At 37.1% G+C, this 22,246-nt stretch overlaps 1 protein-coding gene across 1 annotated transcript in view; it reads right to left on the reverse strand.

Annotated features, from left to right (window-relative positions):
- Positions 1-243: 243 nt before the first annotated feature.
- The window catches only part of LOC115222577 (AB hydrolase superfamily protein C1039.03), an 83,001-nt gene continuing 60,998 nt past the window's right edge, over positions 244-22,246 (reverse strand). Inside the window, exons 4-8 of the mRNA XM_029792855.2 lie at positions 21,796-21,893; positions 18,446-18,540; positions 8,630-8,769; positions 7,583-7,669; positions 244-416 (exon numbers count right to left, since the gene is read on the reverse strand). Of these exons, the coding sequence (XP_029648715.1) occupies positions 349-416; positions 7,583-7,669; positions 8,630-8,769; positions 18,446-18,540; positions 21,796-21,893 (488 nt within the window). The 3' untranslated portion in view covers positions 244-348. The remainder of the gene's footprint in view (positions 417-7,582; positions 7,670-8,629; positions 8,770-18,445; positions 18,541-21,795; positions 21,894-22,246) is intronic.

The following is a 22,246-nucleotide window of genomic DNA, read 5'->3' on the forward strand; positions in this document are numbered from 1 at the left end:
GCGGTGCTCCAGCATGGCCGCAGTCAAATGACTGAAACAAGTAAAAGAGTAAAAGAAAGTAAAGAGTATATATATATATATATATATATAATTTATGTGTGTATGTTTGTATATATATATGTATTATGTATGTATAAATACATATAAAATAATCATGTTAGTGGCAAGCAATTTCAATGAGCAAAAGAATATGTAAAGGTTATATTCTAAATATTGAGCAGAAAAAGGGAGAATTTTGAAGGGTTTTTTTTTTTTTTTGCAAAGTTTTAGGGAAACGAGGTGTGAGTGTGTGAGTGAAAGAGACAGAGAAAAATATCGTATGGATGAAACCACAAAATTGGTCTTGGTTTATAACTGTGACATGATGAAAGTGCCTACTTCTTCGTAAGCCTTCTGGCAAGACTTCTCAAAGATGCCTGAAAATAGAATGAAAACAGATTCTTTTAAATAATTTCAAACCCATATATTTTGGAGGGAGAGTAACGAGGATTATATCAACCCCCACCTACACTTAATACTTGAATAAGTACTTTATCTTACCCTGAACAATGACAGGCAATAATAATAACAACAATAATAATAATAGTAATTGTCATTAAAAAAAAAAACAAAAAAAAATAGTAATCCCTTTTACTATAGGTACAAGGCCTGAAATACTGTGGAGAAGGGGCTGGTTGTTTACATCAATCCCATTACTTGGCTGGTACTTATTTTGTTGAACGCAAAACAGTGAAAGGCAAAGTAAACCCTGGTAGGATAATAATGATAATAATAAAGATAATGGTTTCAAATTTTGGCACACGGCCAGCAATTTCAAGGGAGGTTAGTCAAATATATCAGTCCAATATTTAACTGGTAGTTATTTCATTGATCCCAAAAGGAGATCAAAGGGAAAGTCAACCTCAGAAGAATTTAAACTTAGAATGTGGAGACAATTGAAATACTATACTAAGTATACTAAGTATCCTAATGATTCTGCTACCATGCCACCTTCATAATGATGATGATAATAATAATGATAATTAATAATTAATAATAATAATAATAATAATAATAATAATAATAATAATAATCCTTTCTATTATAGACACAAGACAATTTTGTGGGAGGGGACTAGTCAATTACATCAACCCCAGTGTTTCACTGGTACTTAACTTATTGACCCCGGAAGAATGAAAGGTAAAGTCAACCTCGGTGGAATTTGAACTCAGAACGTAAGGACAGATGAAATACTGCCAAGCATTTTGCCTAGCATGCTAATGTTTCTGCCAGCTGATAATAATAATAATAATAATAATAATAATTCGTGCAATCTGTAAAGACCACAAAATTCCGAGTTCTATTTCACTCTGACACATGATATTTTTGGCAAGTCCACCATGTGTATGTGTGAGACTATATCACTGTTCACTTCCTGTGCACACTTTATGTACTTTTCATGCAGTTTTGGTTACTTTTTCTGAGGAGTTGTAGTGCACCTGAGAGCTGTATACAATAAGTTCATTATAATATCATAATCTATCTATCTCTATCTATCTATCTACCTATCTCTATCTATATATCTATCTACCTATATATATATATATATATAACCTATCTCTCTCATATATATATATGTACATAACAGTGGTTTAAGAAGCTTGCTTCCCAACGTGGCATCTTGGGCAAGTGTCTTGTCTTCTGCTGTAGCTCCATCTAACCTGGATGATCATAACCCATCCAAACCACGACAGTACAGAAAGCAAGCATAGATTGATGTGATGATGATCCTACCTTCTGATATACAAGTCTAAAATAGCTTCAGTATTTTTTTTTAAATGTTAAGGAAAAAAGAAAGAAAAAGAATCCAAATGATGATGATGATGATGATGATGATGCCCATGGCGGCGATTTCCACAACAGTTCTGAATTGAATTATAATATAATAAATTAGCTCAGTACAGAACTGGTTGGTGGTGGCGATGGTGATGATGAAAACCACTACCACCATATCATCCCCACCGCTGCCGCCACCATTCATTAATCAGTATCATGATGATGACAATGATTCTCATTTTAGCATTGAGCTCCAGATTGAATGACGAAGTACAGCCAGTTAACTACGTAACTGGAGCTCGTGTCATCAAAGCGAGTTAAACCCAGTGGAATATGAACTTAGCAAGGGAAATAACCCACGATTGCAAGATACTTTTGCTTGGCTTTTTCGTATTTAATTTATTTTATTTATTTATTAGTTTCAATCTTTGATTCATCTAACAATAATAATCTTTTCTACTATAAGCACAAGCCCTGAAATTCTGGGGGAGGTGGGGGGGGACTAGTTGATTACATCGAATCCAGCACTTCTACTGCCTCTTATTTTAGGCAAAAATCAACCTCGGCAGAATCTACTATAATAATACCCATGTTTTTCTCCATCACATCATCATCATCATTTAATGTCTGCTTTCCATGCTAGCATGGGTTGGACGATTTGACTGAGGACTGGTGAACCAGGTGGCTGCACCAGGCTCCAATCTGAATCATTAGAATAAGAAAGGAAGGGGTGATAGATGATATGTAAAAGGACGGTGTGTGTGTGTGCAATGGAAGTGGGATGGCAAATATCCAATGCTGAAAAGAAAAAAAATCAAACAGCATTTCAACTGTGTGAATATGTGTGTGTATGCGTACAAGGGAAGTGTGTGTATGTATGTATGTATGTATGAATGAGCCAGCATTCTTTCAGTAACAAACAATGATTGTTGTGACACATCTCAAAAGACAACCACTTGATAACATTGACAAGTGTATTAATTTGATTTACCATCCACATTCTATCTTTTGTCCTTATTTAAATATGAAATACTACAATTAACCATCTTACAAACAATAACTCTGAACACCTTTTCAAACTCCACCTGTCTAACACCCATGGACATGTTTACAAAGTCAGAAAAACAGTACAGCTCCCATGACTTTCGGAAACATTTTTTCACACTAAGAGTTGCTGAAGCATGGAACAAACTGTCGGCATCAGTTGTTAGTTGTCGGAGCACTGCATCCTTCAAAACTTCCATGCTTCCTGAGATTCGCCAACACTACGTCTGATTTTCTCCCCTTCCATACACATGCAAGCATGGATCTGACTCATACACTGTTCACTTTCTAGACATTTGTACATTACTGCATATGCTTTATATTATTATTATTATTATTATTATTATTATATCATTTTTGATGGCATGGGACCAGCAAGTTTGAACATAAAGCTGGAAGAAATGCTGCAAAGTATTTTGTTCAGGGTTTTAAAAACAATTTCTAACTTCCACAAATAATTGGATGGTTGATTTCACCAATCACTCTAAATCAGCGGTTACTCTTTTACTTGTTTCAGTCATTTGACTGTGGCCTTGCTGGAGCACCGCATTTAGTCGAGCAAATCGACCCCAGGACTCATTCTTTTTAAGCCTAGTACTTATCCTATTAGTTTCTTTTGCTGAACCGCTAAGTTACGAGGACGTAAACACACCAGCATTGGTTGTCAAGCGATGTTGGGGGGACAAACACATACACATCCATATATATATACACATACACACACACAAATATACAACGGGCTTCTATCAGTTTCTGTCTACCAAAGTCACTCACAAAGCTTTGGTCGGACACTTCCCCAAGGTGCCACGCAGTGGGACTGAACCTGGAACCATGTGGTTCGTAAGCAAGCTACTTACCACACAGCCACTCCTATGCCTTAATGGTTCTTAACCATTTTTTTTTTTTATGGATCCTTTTGATTACTATTATTTTATTCTGATGGACCCTCATAGGCATTCAATGTTTAAAAACTAGTTTTATAGAAACTTCTTTCAAAATTCCTTTATTGTTTCTTGCACTACATACCAATACATACATCCATCTCAAACAAAATTTTTTCAGAGGCCCTTAAAATACTATTGCAGATCTCCGATTTACTATTTTGTTGAGCGGATCTCCGACAATTTTATATGGACCCTCAGGAGGCCATATGATCCGTGGATGAGAATCACTACTCTACATCATATATAAAGAGGAAGGGGTAGAGAGTAAAAAGGGAGATACAGACAGAACCAAAATAAGAGGTGCAGGTTGAGTGCACATACTAGTTTTGTTGACAGGCAATGAGTAAAAGAACACCACAAACTGTGAGAGAGAAGGAATTGTAGAGGAATAGGATGAGGAGGAGAGGGAGTAAATGACAGACTTGTTAAGTGAGGAGTTATACAGAAGAGAAATTTGTTTCATTTTATTTCATTTTAAAGTAAATATTTTTCTTCTGAAAGAGCGGAACAAAGCCTTGAGTGGATGTGGTAGATGGAAACTGAAATAGGGCGGCAAGCTGGCAGAATCGTTAGCACGCTGGACGAAATGTTTAGCGGTATTTCGTCTGCCGCTACGTTCTGAGTTCAAATTCTGCCGAGGTTGACTTTGCCTTTCATCCTTTCGGGGTCGATTAAATAAGTACCAGTTACACACTGGGGTCGATGTAATCGACTTAATCCGTTTGTCTGTCTTTGTTTGTCCCCTCTGTGTTTAGCCCCTAGTGGGTAGTAAAGAAATAGATAGATGGAAACTGAAAGAAGCCCATCATGTGTATATGTGGTTTTGTCCCCCCCACCACCACTTGACAACCAGTGTTGGCGCTTTTACGTCCCTGTAACTTAGCTGTTTGGCAAAGGAGGCCAATATAATAAGTACCAGGCTTCAAAAAATAAGTCCCAGGGTCAATTTGTTTAACTAAACCCTTTGAAGTGGTGCCCCAGCATGGCCGCAGTCAAATGACTGAAACAATAAAAAATAAAAGATATGCCATATTTCCTGATATTATCTGTGGTCACAAAAGTATACTTCCAAAGTTATCCATATTATGTTGTCTTTTATTTGTTCCAGTCACTGAATTGTGGCCATGCTGGGGCACCATCTTGAAAGGTCTAATCAAACAAATCAACCCTGGTACTTACTTTTTAAGTTTGGCAATTATTCCACTGGTCTTCTTTTTTTTTTTTGCCAAATCACAACTAAGTTATAGGGACATAAACCAACCAACACCAGTTATCCAACAGTGGAAACAGGACTCACAAACATACACACACACACACACAACAGGCTTTTGCACAGATATTGTCTACCAAATTCACTTACAAGGCATTGGTTAGTACAAGGCTATAGTAGAATAAACTTGCCAATGTGCCATACAGTGTGATTGGACCCGAAACCATATGACTGCAAAGCCAGTTTCTTATCCACACACCTGTTTGTGCCTATATGGCAGGTAACATTCTAGTAAATCGTAAGTATATATAGCAATACATGAGTAGTGAATGCAGAGGAAGTGTGAAGCTAGAGTGAAATGAAGGTAAGATTCTTCACAAGATGGTTATGCAATATTGGCTTCAAACTTTGGCACAAGGCCAGGAAGTTCAGAGGAGAGAGCTAGTTGATTACATCAACCCCAGAGTTCAACTGGTATTTATTTTATTAACCCTGAAAGGATGAAAGGCAAAGTCAACCTTGGTGGGATTTGAAATCAGAATGTAAAAATGGACGAAATTCCAGTATGCCTTCTGCCCAGCATACTAAGAATTTTGCAAGTTTGCCACCTTAGATGGATGTTATTAATTTCAAATTTTTGCACAGGAGTGGCTGTGTGGTAAGTAGCTTGCTTACCAACCACATGGTCCTGGGTTCAGTCCCACTGTGTGGCACCTTAGGCAAGTGTCTTCTACAATAGCCTCAGACTGACCAAAGCCTTGTGAGTGGATTTGATAGATGGAAACTGAAAGAAGCCCATCGTATACATATAAATATATATATGTACATGTGTGTATATGTTTGCCCCCCGCCAACATCGCTTGACAACCGATGCTGGTGTGTTTACGTCCCCGTAACTTAGTGGTTCAGCAAAAGAAACCGATTGAATAAGTACTAGGCTTACAAAGAATAAGTCCTGGGGTAGATTTGCTCAACTAAAGGCGGTGCTCCAGCATAGTTACGATCGAATGACTGAAACAAGTAAAAGAGTAAAGTCATCAATTTCAGGAAATGGAGTAAGTCAGTTACATCACTTCTAGTGCTCAACTGTTACTTGCCGCCTTGGATGGGTATGTAGTATTAGTGTGCATGAACAACAGGACCAAAGGAGGTGAGAATAAAACTAAGTATATGAGAAATGATGTGGAGGAGAAATGATGTGGAGGCGCAATGGCCCAGTGGTTAGGGCAGCGGACTCGCGGTCGTAGGATCGCAGTTTCGATTCCCAGGCCGGGCGTTGTGAGTGTTTATCGAGCGAAAGCACCTAAAGTTACACGAGGCTCCAGCAGGGGGTGGTGGCAATCCCTGCTGTACTATTTCGTCACAACTTTCTCTCACTCTTTCTTCTGTCGGCCTGCTCGCTTAGCCAGCGGGGTGGCGTCATTTGAAGGCTAAAACAGTGCGAAGCACATTGTGACCGGTGATGTGTAGCAACATCTGATAGCCTGGTCGGATGTTGCTTGCTTGTTGCTATGAGAAATCATATGTAATATGAGATGGGAGAGAGAGATAGAGACTGTCTTGATATGAACATGTAATTTATTTATAGTTGATAACAGATGAGTAGAGAGATATCAGAAGATCCAACTGGGAAAAAAGATTGAGGAAAAACAAGGGCAGAAGATGATGGTGAAAGTTGATCTCATGATGCTGAACCTCACAGAGGAGATGACAAAAGAAAGCAACACATTGAAAAATGTGGTGGAGAAGATCTGTCCAATCCATGCTTGCGTAGAAAAGTGAATGTTAAAAATGATATTAATAATAATAAAGATGTCTTCAGTTTTGGGACTAAGTGAATCTGACGAGAATGTAAAACATCAATAAAACAGTCAAATATAACAGTGAGATTAGAGATGGATTCTTTTTATTTTTTTCTAAATCCTTGAAAACAAACATCAAATCAAATTCTTATGACATTTCACTCTACAATTCTTGTTTTGCCCCAGGTCCCAGTTCAAGCAGGCTTCTGATTATAGGCATTCCAACCATGATGTAATGTCTTTTAACCCTTCAGCATTTAAACCAGCCAAATCCAGGCTAAATATTCTACCTATTTTACATTTGAACTGGCCAGATCCAGCCTATCACACCTATCCTACAATGTCATTCTAAAAATAAACAATCACATCATCAGAATTTTAAAGCTACAAAGTTATGCATGATTAGTTCAAAACAATGTGAATAAATAAGCATTAAGTTTGACAGAATAATCTGAATGCTATAGGGTTAATATATCCAAGACTATTATCCAACATGTTCTCTAGTTCCATATTTACGCTGTGTAAGGAGAAGTATAATCAAAAACATTCCAGTCATAACCATCGTGTCATTTATTTTTTTTCAAGTATGATGTATTTAGGACTACACTGATTAATGGTTCTTGCTTTCTTTAGAGCAAAAAAGTATGATCTGAGGAAGACTTAGCCACTATTTCTACCAGGTCAAACAAATTTACTGGCTTAGTTTGGGACAGGTTTGTGGTAGAATTAATTAACTAGTTGACGTAGGAAAAATAAAACATATTTACCTGGTAAGGTGAAAAAGCCATGAACAACACCTCTGATCAGAAGCGATTTTGATTTTATGCCATTCTCACGAATTTTCTTCCCGTATTCTTCAATAAATAAACAAAAATATGTGAATATTTGTATTAAAAAAGAGAGACAAATGAAAATCACACACAAATAAACTAAATATGTAATAAGTTTCACTCATCACTGAGTGAAAGCTAAGTTCTAAGTATACCATATAAGTACTCACACACACACACACACGTGTGTGTGTGTGTGTGTGCGTGCGCGTGCGTGCGTGCACAGTAAGCAGTTTGCTTCCCAACCATATGGTTCTGGGTTCAGTCTCACTGTGTAGTATTTTGAGCAAGTGCCTTCTACTATAGCTCTGGGCCAACCAATGCCTTGTGAGTGGATTTGGTAGATGGAAACTGAAAGAAGCCCATTGTTTGTTTGTGTGTGCAGGTTTGCCAACACCACCCAGCTACCGGAGTTGGTTTGCCCCTGTAACTTGGTGGTTTGGCAAAAGAAACCAAGAGAATAAGTAAGTACCCAGTCAGGAAGAACCTTCTTTTCCTGGCCACAGAGATGCCACCATTATTTTAATGTCCATGCATAGGTCAGACGTACAAATACTTTCTGTATCTTTTAAGTAGTGTACACCTAAGAAATTGTCCCAATATCTGGTTGAAATATGAACCTTTTCAAAATACCCCTTACAGATATGTAGTGATATTTTTGGCCATTCTAAAAATTTCAGAAAACGTGTTTTGGTTTAACTTTCATGAGAATGGTCCAACACATTTAGTCTGATGCTCAACTGAGTCTTCCAATTTACTAGTAGAAGTCACTGTCTTTGTCTTTATTTCTTCTTTTTCTGAAATTACTTTTGAATCAATCTATTCTATTGTGAAATAGTGTGTAAATATAGAAGTTTGTTTTTCATCAACAAACTTGATTAACGAGTAATAGTGGTTAAAAAAATTTTACTAAAATTAACCAGTAACCTACAAGGGTTGAAGAAATTATATGTGTGAGAGAGAAGGACATAAAAATTAATTTACCATGTGAATCATCTTTAAGTGGATCAATTTCAGCAACAATAAACAAGGCTGGAGGAATATCTTGAAAGGATTTCCTGTAAATTGGTGAGCCTCTAGCATTCATCTTTTCTTCGTCCTTGTTGAGAAAATTGTCAATGAAACTAAAAACAAAAAAAAAAAGAAATATAAATTTCATAGGAACATTTCATGTTGGTTTCTTCAAAGAGGAACACATGCTATATATTTTTTTTTCATAAAAAAAAATGAGGAATTAAGAAATTCTCGATATGCTTGCTTTACTAAACACACTATTAATGCAAGTGGTTTCACCTTTAACCCTTTAGCATTTAAACTCACTGTGACCAGTGCTGGTGATGTGTGAATGGCACCTGTGCTGGCGACACATAAAAGGCACCCATTACAATTTTGGAGTGGTTGCCATTAAGAAGGGCATCTAGCCATAGAAACGAAGCCAAAACAGACTGGAGCCTGGTGCAGCTACCCAGCTTACCATCTTCAGTCAAACTGCTTAACTCATGCCAGCATGGAAAACAGACACTAAATGATGCTGATGATATCTAGCCCAAATATTCTACCTATTATGTTTCAAACCAGCCAGATCCGGACTCACACATCTACCATAAAATGTTATTGTAAAAATAAATTATCATATTTATTTCTTTATTGCCCACAGGAGGCTAAACATAGAGGGGACAAATAAGGACAGACAAAGGGATTAAGTCGAGTACATCGACCCCCAGTGCTTAACTGGTACTTATTTAATCGACCCCGAAAGGATGAAAGGCAAAGTCGACTTTGGCAGAATTTGAAGTAACAGCAGATGAAATACTGTTAAGCATTTTGCCTGGCATGCTAATGATTCTGCCAGCTTGCCGCCCTTAAACAATCATATCAAAACCTTGAAGCTATAAGATAATGCATAACTATTTTAAAAACAACATAAATGAATAGGCATTATATTTGACAGAGTTATCTGAATGCTAAAAGGTTGAATTGAAAGAGAATTGGGAAGACAGCTGCTCTCCACTAAAACAACTATTTCAATGCAACATCTACAGATAATTTGGGAATTATAATTATATTCAGACCCAAGATACAAGCAGGACTATGTTGTTTAGAAGTTTGGTTTCAATTGCACTGTATGACATTTTTGACAAGTATCTTCTACAATAGCTTCAGACCTGCTAATGCATTGCAAGTAAAATTTGATACATGAGAGCGTAGATGGTAGAATAAGAATAGCCTGGGCAAAGTTCAGAGACCTCCTGCCTCTGCTGCTAACAAAAGACCTCTCACTCAGAGTGAAAGATAGACTGTAAGATGCCTGTGTGAGAGAATAGCCATGCTACACGCCAGTGAAACATGGGCTGTGACTGCTGAGGACAAGCATAGGCTTGAAAGAAATGAAGCTAGTATGCTCTGCTGGATGTGTAATGTCATTGTATTTACAATGACAGAGTGAAAGAGCCCCAAGAGAAAAGTTGGCCATAAGAAGCATCAGCTGTTGTATGCAAAAGAAATGTCTGCTGGTATGGTCAAGTGTTGCGAATGGATGAGGACAGCTGTGTGAAGAAGTGTTGCACTGGAATAGTGGAGGGAAACTGTGGAAGAGGTAGACCCAGGAAGACATGGTATGAGGTGGTGAAGCAAGATCTTCAAAAATTGGACCTCACAGAAGCAATGACAAGCAACCAAGACCTTTGGAGATATGCTGTGATTAAGAAGACCTGGCAAGCCAAATGGGATTGTAGTCATGACCAATACCAGTGTCGCATACTTGGCCCATTTAAAAGCACCCTTCAATCATTGGGCAATGTGCCATGCTTGTGAAGATCTGTCGAACCGAGTGAAATCGTTGTTGTGGCTGATGATAGTGCCACCTGACTGGCACATAACAAGCACCATTCAAGCATGACCAATGCCAGTGACACGTAAAAAGCACCCATCACACTCTTTGAGTGGTTGGCATAAGGAAGGGCATCCAGCAGTAGAAACCTTGCCAGATCAGATTGGTGTCTGGTGCTGCCTCCTGGCTTGCCAGTCCTCAGTCAAACCATCTAACCTATGCCAGCATGGAAAGCAGACGTTAAATGACGGTGATGAAACTCTGCAAAAGTTTGTAAATTTATATATAATATATATATATATATTATATATATATATATATATATATATATATATATAGGGAGAATTCACAAAAAAACAAGAGACGAAGACAGGTGGTGTAGACAACAGATCAGATGTATTAGTATAACACCCGGGAAGTGAAAAAGTCTAATGTTTCGAGCCTATGCTCTTCCACAGAAAGGAACACAGAAAGAAACGAGAGAAAATAAAGAATATGTAGTGGCTAGCGATCTATGACACACACACAGTATTGAATATACATGCACACAGTATGTGTTTTGCTAGCTCATGAATAGGTCATGCTTATAGATGTAAGAGAATATATTCTCTTGCACATATAAGCACACTACCCACAAACTGGCAAAACACATACCTTGTATATGTGTGTTCAATATTGTTTATATCCTCCAACTGCTTTTAACTGATATTTGAATACATATACACACACACCACCATCGACACTTAACATCTGCCTTTCATGCTGGCATGGGTTGGACAGTTTGACTGAAGACTGGCAAGCAAGTAGGCTGCACCAGGCTCCAATCTGATATGGCAAGGTTTCTCCCCAAGGACACTTACTGTTAACATCCATCACTTGGACGCCAAGAGTAAATGCTCGTCACTTGGACGCCAAGAGTAAATGCACATCACTTGGATGTCAACAGTAAATGTCCAACACTTGTTTGTTTTTGTTCTTTGATTTATAATTACTGTTGCTTAATATGTTTTGCTAAAGTTGCTGTTTCTTTTCAGATATCACAAGAAAAAGGTAATTAAAATTCATTAAAATGACAGATCTATCGGACTTTCAAAGAGGTCAAATTGTTGGTGCCCGTAAGGCAGGCGCTAGCGTAACGAAAACAGCCAAAATGCTTGGTGTATCAAGTAGTACTGTCTCGAAAATAACGACAGCCTTTGAGAAAGAGGAAAAAACCTCCTTGTCAAAACAAAACTCCAGAAGAAAACCCAAACTTTCAGATAGGGACTTAATAGTCAAGACTATTTAAGCTTTTTATCAGATCAAATTTATCCTATGATTGCAGAATTGTTTCCAGAGAGAAACACAATTTTTCAGGATGATAATGCACCAATTCACATAGTAAAAGTTGTTACTGAATGGCACGAGGAACATTCTAGTGAAGTCGAACATCTTGTCTGGTCACTACAGTCCCCAGATGTCAATATTATTGAACATTTATGGTGCAATTTAGAAAAACAAGTAAGGAGTCAATATCCTCCACCATCATCACTGTAAGAACTGGAGAATGTTTTTAGCTGAAGAATGGACAAAAATTCCTATGGAAACAATTCAAACTTTGTATGAATCCATACCTCATATAATTCAAGCTGTAATTACAGCCAAAGGTGGTCCTACCCCATAGTAAAATAAATTTGTTTGAAATTTTAAGGTGTTTCCATTATTTTGTCCAACCCCTGTACATACATCATTATCATCATTTAATGTCCACTCTCCATGCTGGCATGGGAAGGACCATGTATGTATGTATATATATATATATATACACACACACACCACCCACAATGGGCTTCTTTCAGTTTTCATCTACCAAATCCACTCATGAGGCTTTGGTCAACCCTTGGCTATAGTAGAAGACATTTGTTCAAGGCATCACACAGTGGGACTGAACTCGGAACGATATGGCTATGAAACAAACTTCTTACCACACAGCCCCCACCCCACCCCACCCAATAACAGGAAATAAGGTTAAAGAAAAAAAATTACAATTTTGGCAGTAAAAGAATGTAACGGTAAAAACTGTCATTTCATTTAAATAATCATCATAGTAATTAAATATAATATTATAAATCAATTATTTAACTGAAAATGACAACACAATTCCTATATTGCTATATTACAAGTATTTGAAAAAGATATTTTTTTTAATATCCAAAAATTTAACATTTAAAAGGAAAAAAAAAAATGAATAGTCAATAGCATTTTTTCAGTGATTCTTTTTTTGGTTAATGAATTCACAAGTTATTGGGGGGGGGGGTCTTGAAGGATAAAGCGAAAACAAAGGTTACCCCAAATACATTTTATATTGGTAAAAAGGGATGCAGAATGAAATGCATGAAACCGAAGTAGGCAATAAGTTGGTACATTTTTCACAAAAAAGAAATGGGTCATTATAACCTTATTTTCAATAAAAATATGTGTCACTGTATCTAAGAGACAGAATTTCTACACACACACACACGCAAATAGTTCGCTCAACTGTTTATTAACATAGTGAATAATAAAATAAAACTATGGAAGTATTTCTCAGTCATTTTAACCCTAAAATTTAGTTACTTCCAGAAGTTATAAAAGGAGTGAAATGTATGTGTATATTCGTATGAATGCACGATATGTGTAGTTGTCTCCCTTTCACTAAAATTTTAAGTATATGCTTTCTTTGCTTTTCCCCCAAGGTTTTTGTAAGTCCCTTTCTACTAAGGCAACTTCCAAGAGATTATTATCTTAGAATTTTTCTACTGATCATTGTTATTACCACCTCGTTCTCCTCAATTACCATTTCTGTCCAACTCGTTTGGTATCAGCTCATACCAAAAATTGGTACGAATGAATGGATGCCCTTCCTAACACCAATAATTTTACAGAGTGGACTGGGCACTTTTTATGTGGCATTAACATGGGCAGGGTTACCAAGTAAATAACAACACAAGACTCTGCTGAACTGAGTGGGGAACAGTATTGAGGGAGGTGGCTTTGTGCCAGGTGATGAGAAGTTACATCATGATAGAGGGACAAAAACAGGTGTCTTGCAATAGAGGAGATACATGGCTACCCTAATTGGTGGGAGGGAGATAGGATGGTGAAAAAGGTATTTCAGGGTGTACCTTCATTAGAAGCATAGAATGAAAACATCTAAGATGACAGAGATATATAGAATTTTAACTAATAAAAACTGGTGGCATGATGAATTAAAAGAATAACAAGGTGTGAAATATCTTTCTGGAGATTCAGTTATTTAACTTCAGCTAAACTGGTTTAGATGAAAATTTAGAAGAATAACAACAGAAGAAATTTTAAACAGTTGTAAAAATAAACTTGTTTCATTTTTTAATTAAAATTTCTTCAATTAGTAAGCAATCTCAACATCCTCTAGACAGGAGTAACAGAACCCACTGGTCTAGGGGCAAGATTTCTTTTTCACTCATTTTACAATGAGGAAGCTTGAATCAGCACCAACATTGGAAGCTGTTGTTTCTCTTTTTATTCTTTAGGTTTTCTTTGGTTTTGGATTTGTATTTTAATGTAGTTTTATATTAATATATGTATCATATACAGATGTGTTATATTTGTAATAAAAAGCAATAAAAATTTAGCTGAAAGAGAGAGGGAAGAGGGAGAAAGCAAGCGAGAGAGAAAGATTACTAAGTGTTGTGTTTCACACTTAAGAAAATATGTTGAATGTTCGTAACGGCAAGCTACACAACTCACTTCCAAGTGCCACGCTGTACAGTTCCTCCCCCTGTGCATAGTGGCATCACCCCTTTTATGGCTATCAGCTCATTCATCTCTCATCTCATGATTTCTATGTGGTTGCACAAGACTTCCTTTGAGAGTTCTAGATATATATCAAGATACCAAAATCAGCAACACAGCTATCACATTTTCCCTCCTCGAAACGTTTCGGCTTTTTACATCCTGCCGCAATTCTTCCATTTCACCTCAGTTAGAAACTTGATGAAATTTTTGTGTTTAATCTTTGATGGCTAGCATTGTCAATAATAAACTACTCCACTGCTTCTATAACTCTAGCCTGGGGACTTAATATGGTCACACCGTCACTGTTAGGCATCCTTGCAGACCCAGCACGAACCATTGTGTTCAATTCTGGTTCCCATGTGTTCAGCGGGGCCAGTCACTCAACTGCCACTAACAGCAGCAGGCAACCCTACTTCTTAATCCATGCAGTATTCTTTCCGGCACGTATCACACATTTTGTCTTGGATGCAATCTTGTCAAACATGGTTTTGTGTATTACATCCTCACCTATTTCAAAGAATGGGTTTACAGCAACCCTCAATGGTTTTTTTTCCATTAACTTTTCGGCCAGCGATAATTTACAACCACCCAAGGCACTCTGATGGTTAAACAGAATTTTGTTCAAATAGTTGCTGAAATTCCCTATCTTTAGATCAAAATGATTCAGTGCAGCTTTCAGAGTTTGTACAGCCCTTTCAGTGGTGCCATTAGATGCTGGACTGTAAATAGGTATCTCAATTTTTCTGCAACCCATTAATGACAACATATTCTTTAACACAACAAATTTAGGCCTGTTGTCTGATACTAAAGCTGTAGGTACACCAAAACGAACAGAGACCTCAAGCAGCTTGCTTTTTACCACCAGTCGAGCAATCAGGACACAAGAATGCCTCAATCCATGTTGAGTAGGTATCTACAATTACAAGTATATTACTGATGTTTGGAACATATGCCCAATCCATATGCACACATTCCCAGGGTCCAGAAATAGGCCATGGATCATTTGCCTTTACTAAATTTGGCCTAACTCTCAGGCAACTATCACAAGATTTGACAAAACTCTCCACCAAGTGAGTCAACCCAGGTCTCCAAACACAGAGTCATGCCTTGTTTGTTTGTTGAATGCCCATGAGTGTGTTGTGAATTTTAGCTAATACTGTGGCTCTATAAGGGGCTGGAATAAACGGACTATTTTTATGATTTATTTAAGCCATTTTCACATGTTAGAAAATCTTTCTCTTTAGCAAATGCACGTTCCAGATTCAAGACCAATCTCCAATTTTGCAGTAAAATTCTTTCCTTTATTTTGTTATATAATGCATTTGCAGCTAGTTGTTTTTGGATGCCTTCCTTCATTACAGGATCAATGTCCTGCCATACACTGTCACATTTGTCTAAATGTGAAGCAAAAAAAAAATGATATCACCATCATTAGTCTCATTATACCTCAAATGAGAGAGAGAGAGCATTGATGAGTGGAATATTTTTACCTGGAACATGCTTAACAATAAAACCGTACTGTGATAGAATCAAACTCCATTTGGCTATTTTTTACAAAGCATATTAAGATACATCTAAATCCTTTGCGAACAGGGTTTTGAAAGGCTGGTGATCCATTTCCAAATAAAATTGCTTTCCTAGAAGGAAATGCTGCAGTCTATGCACCATACCACTGAATAAGCCTCTCTATGTTTGACCAATTTCGTTGTGCTTGGCCAAAGGTGTGTCTTATGGATGCTACTGGGTGTCCTTCCTGGGATAACACCCCCAGCTACTACAATCAAGAACGCATCTACAGTGAGAGTGCTCATCTTTTCCATTGAGTATGGTTGCAAAACTGGAGCCTCCGAAAGATGAGTGATAAGCTTATGGAAGGCCTTATCTTGCTCTTTACCCTGCCTAGATTATTTAAATTTAGCTAAGAGAAGTTCTACTTCTACAGCATACGCCAGGACAAATCTTCAGTAGTAATTTATCAGACCCAATATTTTATCATAATTTTTCTTTGATTCTGGTACTTGTGTGTCCTTTAGTTTTGGTACCAATTCCTGAGATGGAGAAATACCCTCTTCAGATATGTCTATTCTCAGGAAATTCAAATTTCTTTTGGAGAATGACTTTTCTTTGTTAATGGAGAACTGTGCCTTGGTTAGCTTTGCAACTACCATATTTTCTCTGCTCATCAATTTTGCTTCACAACTAGCATAGATGAGGATATTATTTTGATATGCCCCGACTCTTTTGATCCCTTTTAGTAGAATGTCTATGCAGTTTTGAAATATGACACTCAAATTCTTAAGGTCCATTTGAAATCTGTTAACCAGGTAGAGATCATTGGTTGTATCAATAGCGCAAATCCACCTTCTTTCCCTAAAGGTATTTTCTAATACACATACTTTAAACTGAGAGTGGAGAAAAATTAGTTTAACAATGAAAGTTATTTTACTAAATTTTTCATTACTTTCAAGATTAATTGACATCAAGGCAGTATATTTCAAAAGAAATATGGTCATGAAAGAATTAAATTTACCCTTGAAAAAAGATATGACCTCATGAGATAAAATAGCAATGAATGTCTATGTCAGAGAAGAAGACAGAATAGTCTAACTTTTATGACCATCTTTGAATGATGAAAGTTTGATGTACAGAAATAATGTTCCAACCAAAGGGAGAATTAGGAACAAAAATGTAGTACTAACTCTGATTACTACTGTTCTATATGAATAAAAAACAACCTACAATTTGGTTACAAGTTATCTAGTCAAGCAGTTGGCAGCAACTACAACCACTATACACCTAATACAAATAAACCCTCATTCATTATTATCAAACAATTCATTATTATCACAACACTACATCAGCAAAATTCATAAGATGACACACAGCTAAAATCTAACATTTCCTACAATGTTATAATCAAATTTCTGATAATCCATCGGATTTATATGACCTAACAAAGGCTGAATTTCCTTTGTGAAATCAGAAATTGTATGTATTGAATCAATAATCAACAAGATAGGATTAGGGTTATAATCTAAAAATATTTTTTAAATGGGTGCACATTTGTGCCAACAAAAATAACCACTGTGAAACCAATATTCCACATTACTTATGAAGGATTTTAATATAAAATTTGATTGTCGTGAAATACATAGCTAGCTTGTTTAGCTTTATAATTAATGCTTCATAGAGAAAAGAGGATGCAACAACGAAGAAAAATAAATTATTGTAACCAAGAAAAATAATTGTTGTAAAATCAATATTCTGAGACCCCCCTTCGGTCACAACACTGACCATGGGATTGCACCTAGAAAGTTACCCTCCCAGGCACAAGTCCAGGCAAGGTTGTTTATGGAAGACCAGCAGTTGCCCATGCATACCGGCCTCCCCTCTCCATGCCACTGATGTTATCCAAGGGAAAGGCAAAGGCTGATACAGCTTGGCACCTGTGACGTCGCAACTCATTTCTACAGCTGAGTGAACTGGAGCAATGTGAAATAAAGTGTCTTGCTCAAGAACACAACATGCAGCCCAGTCCGGGATTCAAGCTCACAACCTCATGATCGTAAGCTCGACACTCTAACCACTGAGCCATGCGCCTTCACAAAATCAATATTACACAACATTTATTAAGGATATCATTATCAAAATGTGTTATAAATGGATTTAATCCTTTAGCTTTCAGATTACTCTCTCAAATGTAATACTAAATTATTCACAAGGTTTTAAATAATGCTTTATCTCATAGCTTTGAAATTTTGATGATGGGATTGTTAATTTTTAAAATGACATTGTAGATAGGTGTGAGAGACCAGATCTGGCCAGTTTGAACATTAAACAGAATATTTGGGCTGCTTATGGCTGGTTTAAATGTTAAAGGGTTAAACCAATATTTTCTGATTGCCATGAAAGACAGAATTGCAGAATTAGCTTCTTTTAGTTTCACATTTGATGTTTAATAGAAAAACTATGAATATCGTTATAATTTACACACATAATTCTTGATATCTTAGGTGACCATAAGTTGATTTACGAAGATTTATATTTTCAGATAAAACAACACTGGATTTAGTATATTTAGTACATGGTTTTGGACTAAGCAAGCATACCACAATCATTAAAATGATAGCAAACTCAAGTGAAGGAAAAAAGAAACATCACCAAAAACTACTTACAACTTCATATCTTTTTGACTTATAACGGGTCCATTTGCAAATGTTTTGTGCGATTCATTTTTGCAAGTCAAATCTATCAATGGATATATTAACACCTGTTTGTGCAGAAAAGAAAAAAAAATAATACAAATGATGCAAGATGATATATAAATATTTATAATACAGAACATCCTAAAATATTTCAGCAGTTGATTGTTTATATGCCATTTTAAGTTGATTTTAAAAGTTTGATCTGATACAATGTCAAATATCTTCTTGACAAAATTTGATTTTATGTTCACATTTATCCACTGGCTCATCAGAACTCATCAAACTGACTAATCCATGACATCATGGAAGATGGACATCAAACCAACATCACAATATCTCATCAACACTCAGGCGCTTAAATACATCTCACTCTATGAAGCCAATAAGGATGGAGGGCCTCCAAGTGGTCACTTGATGTGCTAGAAAAAGTAGCCAAAAACCCCTTCATACTGCATCCCTATCATCGTAAGGAAAGAATATTATTATTCTTAGATAAAGATGGTATGTCCATGTCTGGAATGGACCTTATCATAAATTTGCTCAATCAGAACTGATCCAAAGCAGAGCAAAATAAGAATGTCCAATACAGGTACATGTGTTCAAGAAATTTGCTTCCTAACCATGTAATTGCAGATTCAGTCCCACTGCTTAGCACCTTGGGCAGGTGTCTTCAACTATAGTCCAGGGTTGACCAAAGCCTTGTGAATTGATTTGGTAGACAGGAACAGAAAGAAGCCAGCCTTACATATATCATCATCATTTTAATGTCCATCTTTCATGCTAGCATGGGTTGGATGGTTTGATAGAAGGCCTGTGGTCAGACTTTGATGCTTGCAGGGATGTTTCAGAATATTCTGGTTGGGCACTAATTTGCAATAAAACTAAAGTGGAGTTTCAAAATAAGTGTAAATCTGAGGGTGACCATTGAATAGTTAGGGAGCAGTAATTTCTTGTGCACCCCACTAGCAATGGGTACATTTGACAGGAACTGGTAAGCCTGAGGACTGTTTTAGCATGTTTTTTTTTACAGCTGGATGCCCTTCCTAATGCCAACTGCTATACAGAGTAGATTGGGTGCTTTTTATGTGGTACCAGCATCAGCGAGGTCTACATTGGCATGGTTTTTAAAGCTGGATGTTCTCCCTAATGCCAACCACTTTACAGGATGGACTGGGTGCTTTTTATGAGGCACTAGCACTGGTAAGGTCACCACATAACTTACAGAATAAAAATCTCACCTGAGAAGGCAAGTAATATTGAGGGTGGTAGCTTTGTTCCTTCCACATTTAGAGATTGGTACTTCTTGATGCAACCGTCTTCACCCACACGCACCATCACATGACTATACTAGCACTGTCTTCACTCTTGTACATAATATTTAATGCCTCTTACACCCACTTTTTCTCTCAAAACATTTACACTTTGTCATATATGCACACTGCCATTGCACATCCAGCAGAGCATATTGGCTTCATTTCTTTCAAGCCTTCACATGTCCTCTTCATTTACAGCCCACATTTCACTACACTGTAGCATAGCTGTTCATACACAAGCATCATACAATCTACTTTTACTCTGTTGGGGAAGCCTTTTGTTACAAGTTCTTATTTTAACATCCTCTTCTACTGCTAATTAAAACACTTAGATAAGAGAAACTATCTACTTCCTCTAAATATCTCCCTGGGCATTTGAACAAACTTATTTCATGTGTGTTCTTTGTATTTATTGCTCCTGCATATATACCATAGGTGCCCTCCACATGTAAAACTCGACACTTCCTTCTGCAGCTGTCTTCAGTCATACACATTACATGACTAAACCAGTGCACACAACATCTGATGCCTCTTATACCCAGTTTTCTTCTGAAATCATTTAGACTGTCATATATATATTTAGACTGTCATATATATATATATCATCATCGTTTAACGTCTGCTTTCCATGCTGGCATGGGTTGGACGATTTTGACTGAGGACTGGCGAAACAGATGGCTGCATCAGGCTCCAATCTGATCTGTCAGTTTCTACAGCTGGATGCCCCTCCTAATGCCAACCACTCAGAGTGTAGTGGGGTGCTTTTACGTGCCACTGGCCTGGGGGGTCAGTCAGGTGGTACTGGCAACCGCTATGCTCAAATGGTGTTTGGCTGTGTACGTTTGTCCTGATATCACTTGATGGTTGTAAACAATCATCATCATCATCACCATCTTAATAATATATTTGTATCCAGTTTTCTGTGTAAAACATATCTGATCGTGGGGAAATATTAACTTGCCTGTAAAGAGATGAGGTTTGGTAATAGGAAAGGCATCCAGCAATAGAAAATCTGTCTTAACAGATTCCATTTGACTCATATATGGAAAAGTAAACATTAAAAGATGACGACAGTGACAACGGTGAGGGCAGTGATGATGAAAGCAATATATAAAATGACAAATCCACTTGACTACAAGTGGATACAGTGATCCCTCGTTTATCGCAGTAGATTGGTTCGAAGACCAGCCGTGATAACCGAATTTTCGCGAAGTAGGGACACCATATTTACAATATTTATTTAATGTGTATTTGGACTTTTAAAACCCTCCCTGTACTGTTAACAACCCACCCATTACAGTAGTCTATTAATAACAAGGACAACTGTTAAGCAATAACACTTTAGATTAAAAAAAAAGTTTTTTAATCAAGATTGTTGAAGTAAAATTTGGATGATGATGGTGATGAATTTGCTGTGCAGTAGAAATGATGATGATGAAGCTGACGGCGGTGCCCTTTCCTGGGACACCTCTTCCACTTCTTCCGAAGGTGCAACCGTAGTAGTAGCAGCAGGACTTGTAAATAAGTCCTGGCTTTAACAAAAATCCCGCAGCATTGCCACACATCACGAGGGTCACACAATCCTTGTATGCTTCGAAGCCAGAGGCTTTTGCTTCCTCTTTGAACAGGAAAGTTCACGACGACATACTTTTCCAAAACAAGCCAGTCTCGTCCATATCAAAAACTTGTTCGGGTTTATATCCACCTTCGGAGATAATCTTGAAAGTTTCATTCATGTATGTTTCAGCAGCGCTCGTGTCAGCAAAAGCAGCCTCACCATGCAGGGAAACACTTTTTAGGCCGAAGCGTTTCTGAAACTTAAACCACCCTTTGCTAGCAGAAGAAGGACGTTTTTTAGGTTGTGAATCACTGGACGTCCCTTGTTAAAAATCCACGAAGTCATGAATCCGCAATAGTTGAACCGCGAAGTAGCGAGGGATCACTGTAATCAGAATAATGGATGGAGGTGGAGAAAATAAAGGCCAAGTTGCAATTATGATTGTTTACCTGAAAAGCTATTCCTGGGACTTCATGACAAACAGCTGCAGCAATGTTTCCACCAGCACTATCACCTGCAACTCCAACAATACTTCGCTGCATACCACCTGAAGAATACAACAACAACAATAAATCAAAATAAATGTTTAACTCAGAATTAAGAATTAGGATAGCTGGTTTTCCTAACTATATCCACAATATTCTGTAGACAACAAGTGATTAATTTGCTAACTTCAAGAACAGAGAGATTGGTACAGATAGACCACAGTTTGCAGATAGGTTTTTACTTATGAATTGTGAATATTAATTTAATTTTTTGCATTTTCCCTTTCAGTTCTAGAGAAATGTCAAGATGTGTCTAATTATTATAACATTTATAATTTCACTGTTATATCTGCTACATGTCTTTCTGTTGTAGAATGTTTTGAGACAAATAAGCAAATTATCTCCCTTAGATGCA

This window comes from Octopus sinensis, linkage group LG20 (assembly GCF_006345805.1).
Source record: "Octopus sinensis linkage group LG20, ASM634580v1, whole genome shotgun sequence".
Classification (NCBI taxonomy): Eukaryota; Metazoa; Mollusca; class Cephalopoda; order Octopoda; family Octopodidae; genus Octopus; species Octopus sinensis.